The sequence below is a fragment of the Mus musculus genome, chromosome X, assembly GCF_000001635.26.
Source record: "Mus musculus strain C57BL/6J chromosome X, GRCm38.p6 C57BL/6J".
Classification (NCBI taxonomy): domain Eukaryota; kingdom Metazoa; phylum Chordata; class Mammalia; order Rodentia; family Muridae; genus Mus; species Mus musculus.
In genome coordinates, this window is record NC_000086.7 from 101,264,077 (window position 1) to 101,272,396 (window position 8,320).

General features: G+C 45.8%; 1 protein-coding gene across 3 annotated transcripts; it reads right to left on the reverse strand.

Moving 5' to 3' along the window:
• Window positions 1–308: 308 nt before the first annotated feature.
• Il2rg (interleukin 2 receptor, gamma chain) lies at window positions 309–4,179 on the reverse strand. 3 transcript variants are annotated; one of them, NM_001308535.1, is made up of 8 exons: window positions 3,979–4,179; window positions 3,635–3,788; window positions 3,235–3,419; window positions 2,902–3,044; window positions 2,209–2,267; window positions 1,554–1,650; window positions 1,300–1,366; window positions 309–961 (listed from the first exon to the last, which is right to left on the reverse strand). In NM_001308535.1, exons 1-7 carry the CDS (start codon window positions 4,091–4,093, stop codon window positions 1,319–1,321), a joined length of 801 nt encoding a protein of 266 aa, NP_001295464.1. In that variant the 5' UTR covers window positions 4,094–4,179; the 3' UTR covers window positions 309–961; window positions 1,300–1,318. The 3 variants fall into 3 exon arrangements, with proteins under 3 accessions (NP_001295464.1, NP_038591.1, XP_017173885.1); NM_013563.4 differs by having other exon boundaries at window positions 2,105–2,267; XM_017318396.2 differs by lacking the exon at window positions 1,554–1,650 and having other exon boundaries at window positions 311–961; window positions 2,105–2,267; window positions 3,979–4,175.
• Between the last annotated feature and the right edge of the window lie 4,141 nt (window positions 4,180–8,320).

An 8,320-nucleotide genomic window follows, 5' to 3' on the forward strand; every position in this document is an offset into this window, starting at 1 on the left:
AGTGTTATGTGCAATAGAAGGCAGAGTAAGGCCAGGGAGAGAAGACACTGGATGGGATCTGTAAAGGAGCTTCGAGGAATTGGGCCAACATGGCAAAGATAACTCTAAACTGACCCCTGGAGTGAGCCCAGAAATTTACCAGAGAATAGTAAGTAGCCAAAACAGTACTCCTTTCAGCTAATCTGTGGTCCTCTTCCTTCCTCAGTATGACTATCCCACCCCTTTGGCCTACCCTCACCCCATTCCTCCCAACTTCATTGTTCGCCATATTTCCCCTGCTCCCCAACCCCTGTAACAGACATTCTTGATGATCATTGGTTAAAAACTTTATTTCTTGTTGATTTGGAAACAGTTGAATCATAGGTAGAAAAAGGGAGGGAGAATCCTATAAAAGAGAAGGACCATGCTGGGTGTGGTGGTGCATGCCAGTAACCCCAACTCTTATGAGGCAGAGGTGGGAGGATAGCCTGTGAGTTGGAGGCCAACCTGGCCTACATAGTGAGCTCCCAGCCACCCTGGGCTACAGGGTAAGACTCTCTTCAAAGAAAGTGGAAAGGTGTTAGGCTGGGCATGGGAGGGCTTGTGCAGGGAAAGAGGGCAAGGGACACTCTCAAGTAGGGCATATGGAACAGAAAAGCAGTTACATGGGACAGGAAATCGAAACTTAGCCCCAAGGGAAGGCAGTGAGCATTGGATCCAGATTGCCAAGGTGAGTAGGGGAGGTTAGCGTCACTTAGGACTATAGGACTTTGAGGTTCCATCAAAGGATTGATGTTCAGGCTTCCGGCTTCAGAGAATAACATGGGGGAGGCCAGTAAGGGCTATGCAGGCTGCAAGGAGAACCTCCAGGCCCCTCTCCTAGGGCCCCTCCTTTGGGGGGAATCTCGCTGACGTGGCAGAACCGTTCACTGTAGTCTGGCTGCAGACTCTCAGTCAGCCCTTTAGACACACCACTCCAGGCCTAAAGACAGATAGCTCCAGGTCAGAGGTCAATTAGGGGCAGGAAGCAAAAGACCCAGGCTCTGGGCCAACGGATCTCTCACAAATCTGTAACCATTGTGATTACAGAAGGGCTATCTGGGCTCCAGGGCTCCTAATGCCCTGTAGTTTCCGTCTGTATCACACAAATCTCTTTGGCTCCGTCTCTCTGCCTAGCCCACCCTCCATTTGGTCAGCCACATCCTGATGGTACAGGGCCCCTCCTCCCTCCGCTGTGCACTGCCCCCCCCCCCAAGTCTGTCTTGCTGACTGGCAGTTGGCAGTTGATAAACTGTAGTATGTGTATGGTAGTGTTCTCACCGAAAAGTTCCCTTGGTATTCAGTAACCAGATCCTCTAGATTCTTGATGGGGGGAATTGGAGGCATTCTGAGCAGAGAGAAAGAAGGAGCAGCATTAAATGAAAGATCCTTTATTACCCTTTATCCAACTGGCCAGCATGGAACCTCTAGCTTCCTCTCAACACTCTTATCATAGCTCTTAAATGATCTACCCTGGAGATCTTGAAATAACCCCACTACCCCCACCTCATTTTAAGGGCTTCCTGAAATCTCACCGTTCCAACCAACAGTACACAAAGATCAGGGTAATAATCAACCCCATGGTGCCAACAGGGATAAGCACAGCTTCCAGTGCAAACAAGGAAGGATTCTCTGTAACAAACAAGGAAAATGACCCTTGCATTGTGGTACTCATAAGACATGGATGCCAGGCACCACGCCAAACACACTCCTTATGCTTACTTTCCACACAGCTCCTGAGAGGGAGGAACAATGTTTATCTACATTTTACAGATGAATAAGCTAAATCAAAGAGGGCAGCCCAGATCCAAGCTCATCTCCACTCTGCAGAGTCTATGGAATCCTACAGAGACCTCTTACACATATCATATCCCCCTAGAGCATCCTTTGGCCTCCTATTTCAGCTGCACCCCTTCTCATCCCTCCATAGAAAACCCTGCTTCATAGAGACTGAGGTTAAACAGTTAAGGGGGGGGGTAGAGGCTTAGGGCTAGAGAGACAAAGCAAACGATAGTGACAGTGTGTTGTTACAAAGGCTAGGGTACTGGCTGAATGATTTAGAGGTCATGCATTTGGGCCACTTTACCCTCTACAGTATGACTCCCCCAGTGGACAGGCTGGCTCCATTTACTCCACTGTTGAGAACTTCCACAGATTGGGTTATAGCGGCTCCGAACCCGAAATGTGTACCGTTTCAGCTCATCCACACTAGGCAGGGAGAATCTAGGTTCATGATTCACTATTAGTTCCTAGGAAGAAGAAGGGTGAGGGATAGATCGTTATCAATAAAGGAAGCAAGAATGGGAACATTCATGCCTATACCTCAATGTGTCATCTTCAGATTCTTCTCATTTCTTTCTTTCTTTCCTTTTTTTTTTTTTTTTTTTTTTTTTTTTTTTTTTTTTTGGTTTTCCGAGATAGGGTTTCTCTGTGTAGCCCTGGCTGTCCTGGAACTCACTTTGTAGACCAGGCTGGCCTCAAACTCAGAAATCCGCCTGCCTCTGCCTCCCAAGTGCTGGGATTAAAGGCGTGCGCCACCAACACCCGGCTCTTCTAATTTCTTGTTCTTTCCAGTTCTGGTCCCTCCTAGTTGTACTTTGCTCCTCTCCCGACTAATCAGAACATACTGCTCCCCTTCTCTAACTTGACTCCCCTCCAGACCCACTCACTGGCTTCCTTTTTGTCTAACATCAGGAAGAGGATGGTGGGAGAGGCAAAGTGAAAGCTCACTGGTGAGATCAGAAAAAAAAAGTGAAAGTGAAGACAGAGGAGTTGGGGGGCAGAGAACTGGGACCTGGTATTAGATTCTTCTGTCTGGCTAGTTGAACCATTTCTTCTCTTGCTTGGCCTTAGCCACTGCATCCACAACGCCAAGTCACTCACCGTCCAGCTTCGATCTCTGTTGCTCCGGTACTGCACCAAGTATTGTAAACAGCGTTCTTTAATATGTCTGCTTTTCCATCTCAGCTCTAGCTGGGATTCACTCAGATTGCTGAGTGTTAGATTTTCTGGAGCCCGTGGGATCACTGGAGATATGTATGTGTGTGGTCATTGCCCTGGCCTAGACAAGTCAGGATCTTGGAGGTAATTCCCCTTATCCCTCCTCCCTTCCCCATCCCAACCCCCCTATCTTCTCTTTTCTGCCCATGGCCAACAATCTATAAACTCCAGTGTCTTTAAGCTCCCTGCTCTCTTGGCTACTTCTTTCCCGATTACCAAGATTCTGTAGGTTTAGCTTCTGTACAGCTCGCCTCTGGGGTTTCTGGGGGTCCTGGAGCTGGACAACAAATGTCTGGTAGAGCTGGATATCTTCTTTTTGTATCTGACAGCCAGAAGTAATCTCTTTGGAGAACAAATAGTGACTGCACTCCTGGAATGTATTATTATCAGATACCTTGTACCTAGAGAAGGGTTACAAGGCAAAAGAATGATGGGCCAAACATGGGCATGCATATGCCCATTAGCTAGCCTCATCTGGTCTGAACTGACAATGCATCCCATGAGAAACTGGTAGGGTTCCTGAAGAGCTGGCTACCCACTTGATTGGGTCCTCAAGCAGTCTCTCCCAGCTAACCTCCCTTTTCTTCTTCCCGTGCTACCCTCCCCCTTCTCATACCTATAGTGCAGCGTGAGGTTGGTTGCCTGAGGCTCAGAACTGCTATTCCAAGTGCAATTCATGTACTCTATGTTGAACACAAAGCACTGAACCTCTGGAAGGGGCAGAGTAGGAGCACTGAGGTGTTCAGGGGCTGTAGAAGTCAGGATCAAATCTAAGTTTGGGAAGAAAATGAAATAGTGGAGTGAAAGAAAAAGAATTCTTGGTCAGAAGAAGCAGCAGTGAGGCAGAGAGCCTTCCCCTCCCCCTCTGCACACTTCGTTTTAGTCATTATAGTGAGCACTAGCAGGCCCTTTCCCCATAGCCTTCCTCTCAACAACTCCCTCTGGTCCTAGGTTTCCTACCAGCTTTGATGTCTTCATTCGCACTGGACATGAGGACCTTGGAGCTCCACCCTGCCCTCAGCAGGAGCAGCTGAAGGACTAAGAAGGATCTAGGTGACAATAATAGTTTCAACATGGTGCTTGCTCTTCTTTCTCTGGGTGTAGTCTGTGTCAGAACCCTGAACCACTCTCCCACAAGCCCTCCCCACCCATACATTTCCTTTTGTCGTAGCTTCCGGTGGAAAGAACCTTAGAAACCACGCTGTAGAGAGAGGGGGGGTTGGTAAATGTGTTCAGTGACATAAGCTAAGTCCCCAGGGAGATTTGGGTTCTGCTCTAAGGTGATGTTCTGTCAAGATTAATACTTGATCAACAACAGTGTCACAGAATCAAGACCCTTCAGGACCCTAGGTCCAGGAAGGCTCTGCTGAACACCCACCCCCACCACACACCATCATTCCCAGCCACCTTTTCCCTCTAGGCTATCTTAAACATCTGTCAAAGTTCTCCAGTCTAGGGAGGATGGATGGAAAGTACTGACATGATTCATGTGGGTACTTAACATAGCTGTCTTTCCTCTGACCTAATCCAAACTAGAATAGCCACCCCTAACTGCTGCCTGAGTTTGGTCCCTGTTGACCCTAGTGAGAGCCGGCTTCTAAGATGGGAGAGCAGTACTAACTAGTACTAACTTCAGACTTCCTAGCTCCCTGCAAATCTGCTTGTCTTTCTGTCTTCCTTGTCCTGCTTAATAAATAGCATCATCACCTGCCCGACTTGAAACCTCAGGATCCTTTTCATGTCCCCCCCTTCTCTCTCACACTGAGAATCCAATCAGCCCTGTTTCTGCGGTATTTCTCCCAGCAGTTTCCTCCTTTCTGTTAACCACAGCCACTGTGCTAAATCAGCCTTTCATTACCTCCAGTCATGATTATTCCCGTAACCCACAAACTGGTCCCCTTTCTCAAGGGCCTCTGCTCTCCAGTCCATCCTTCATTCTGTGGCCAGATTACCTTCCCTCAGAGCACAGGGTTGATTGGAGAAGCCATTTACTGAAATTGTTTATCCAGCCAACATTTATTGAGTCTTTAATATGTGCTCGGTACAGTGCTTATGTTCTGAGAACATAAGACAAATAAGACATCATCATTTTAGAAGCTCAGAGATAAGTGGGGAACATATAAATAATACAATGTTCTGTAATGAGTTCTACAGCATAGATGTGGAGATTCTCCAAAACACAGTTAAACAAAGGTAGGAACCAGCCAGCTGCTCTTTGCCTCTGCCTGATTTGCTACTCTATTTTCTCTCTGGTAAAATTACACTAATTTTTTCAGATTCTGCTTTAAAAGCATCTCTTCAGTAAAGTGTCCTTGAACTATCCTCTTTCCATCTTGGTCAATTTAGTTGCTTCCTTTTTTCTGGGGGAGAGAGTGTTAGTGGTGATGTTGAAGCAAGGTCTCATGTAACTCAGCCTGGCCTCAAACTTGGTAAGCAATGGGGCTGGCCTTGAACTCCTGGTCCCTCTGTCTCCATCTCCTAAAGTGCTGGGAATACAGTGCCAGCATGCTTGGCTTTTTAAAAGCCCTCTGTATTTTGGGTGATAATGATATATCAGTGTAGAATATAAATACATCAATTGTAATAAAATGCACCACTCTTAGGTGAGACGAGGAGGAGAGGGAGTGAATTGGAGCAGTTTCGGGCTCACAGCAATATTAAACAGAAGGAACTAACTCTACCTTGCTGTGAACCAGGAATTGCTACAATTTTTTTCAAAGTCTTAAATTTACTGTGTAGCTGAAGATGATCTAAAATTCCTGATCTTTCACCTCCAATCTCCAGTGTTGGGAATACAGGCATGTATCACTATACTCAGCTGCTATTTATGTTTTTGAAGCCCTTCAGAGTTAAATCAAAGTTACCACATCCAGTATATTTTCTTCTACCCAATCAGATCATATTTTTAAGGCTGGCCTTTGCAACTCTCCTCCTCCTGTGGCCTCACTGCTAAGGGTTCAGACTTGTGGACCATTACCAGCCTTTTCACTTTTTACTTCAATGCACTTTGTAGCCTAAACAGCCTTCCTTGGCCTCCTAAACACTGGCATGGCAAGCTTGATCTCCACAGTGGGTTTTAGCATTTTGTTTTTGCTATTACTTATTTATGTATTTGTTTTTGTTTTTTTTTTAAAGACAGAGTCTATCTAGTGGTTGCCCCCTAACTCTCTATGGGCTTCACACTCAGAGGCTAGGATTACAGTTGTTGCACCACCATACCCAGATATAGATTTTATATGCATGTGTATATGCAGTGGGCAAGTAAGTTCCTTCAACCATATGGGTTCTGAGGGTTGAACTCAGGCTGTCAGGCTTGGCAGCAAGCACCTTTACTTGTGGAGCCATTTAGCTGGCCCTGATTTTGGTAATTTTATTATGGCACTTTAGCTGTCTTTTCTCAAAAAAAACAAAAACAAAAACCCACCATAATAGAAAGAATATAGGCTATATAATATTAGGCAAACAAATTATCACTCTTTGAAAATCAAATCAGCTTCCTGGCCTGGCAGTGGTAACAAGTGCCTTTAATCCCAGCACTTAGGAGGCTGTGAGTAAGTTCCAGGACAGCCAAGGATATACAAAGAAACCCTGTTGCAAAACAAGAAAGAAAGAAAGAAAGAAAGAAAGAAAGAAAGAAAGAAAGAAAGAAAGAAAGGAAGGAAGGAAGGGGAGAGAGGGGGGAGGGGAGGGGAGAGAGGGGGAGGAAGGGGGAGGAGGGAGAGGGGGGAAAGGGGGAGGAGAGGTGGGGAGAGGGGGAGGAGAGGAGGGGAGGGGAGAGGAGAGGGAGAGGAGAGGGAGAGGGAGAGGAGAGGGAGAGGAGAGGGAGAGGGAGAGGGAGAGAATGAATGAATGAATGAATGAATGAATCAGCTTCCTTAAATTTAGGGGTGGGCCGGGCGGTGGTGACACACGCCTTTAATCCCAGCACTTGGGAGGCAGAGGTAGGCGGATTTCTGAGTTCGAGGTCAGCCTGGTCTACAGAGTGAGTTCCAGGACAGCCAGCAGGGTTATACAGAGAAACCCTGTCTCGAAGAAAAAAAAAAAACCCTTAGGGATGGTAGTGTAGGCCTTTAATCCCAGCACATGCACATGAGAGGTAGTGTCAGGAGGATCACTGTGACTCTGGGAGCTCTAGGAGAAGTAGGACTACATGGAGAGAACCTTTCTCAAACAAACAAACTAACTAAAAAGCAAACAAAATTAGCTTCCTCATTCAGAAAATGCAAACACTAATAGTCTCTAAATTGTAACACCTAAAGCATGTGACACAGTGAGTGCTTCTTACTATATAGCAAAGGGACTTCTTAAATTTATTTTTAATTTTAAAAAGACTAAAGTTTTTTAGATTTATTTATTTTAAAGCACACGAGTTTTTGTTTGCATGTTCTTTTTCTTTTTCTTCATTATTTATTTATTTATTTATTTTTTCGAGACAGGGTTTCTCTGTGTAGCCCTGGCTTTCCTGGAACTCACTCTGTAGACCAGACTGGCTTCAAACTCAGAAATCCACCTGCCTCTGCCTCCCAAGTGCTGGGATTAAAGGCATGTGCCACCACTGCCCGGCATGTTTGCATGTTCTTATGAGTACTACATGTATGCCTGGTACCTGTGGGGGTGAGAAGAGGGCATTAGACCCTTTGGAGTTGAAGCTACAGATGGTTTTGAGCTACCATGTTTGTGATGAGAGGCTAACTCGGGTCTTCTGGAGAAGCCACAAATATTCTTAAGCACTGAACCATCTCTCCAGACCCAGATTTATGAATTTGTGGCTTTTATTTATTTATTTATTTATTTAATTTATTTATTTAGTTTTTGGGGACAGGGTTTCTCCGTGTAATTGTGGCTGTCCTGAAATTCATTCTGTAGACCAGGCTGGCCTTGAACTCACAGAGATCTGATTGCTTCCGTCTCCTGGATGATGCGACTAAACGTGTGTGCGACCATCACCCAGCTAATTTTTATTTTATTTGTTTGAGCATTTTGCCTCCATGTAAATCTACACAGTACATGTCATGCCCTGTGCCAGAGGAACTCAGAAGAAGGCATCAGAACCTCAGGCAGGGGACTTACATACTATTGTTAGCCATTATGTGAGTGCTTGGAAATGACCCTTGGTCCTCTGGAAGAACAGGCAGTGCTCCTAATCCCTGAGCCATCTCTGCAGCTCCTCTTTTTTTTAGATTATTTATTTATTGAGACAAGATCTCACTGTGTAGTCCTGGCTGTTCTGGAAGTCAAAGAGACTGCCGACTTCTGTCACAGGAGTGCCGGGTTAGTGCCCTTTGCCACTAAGTCTGAGAAA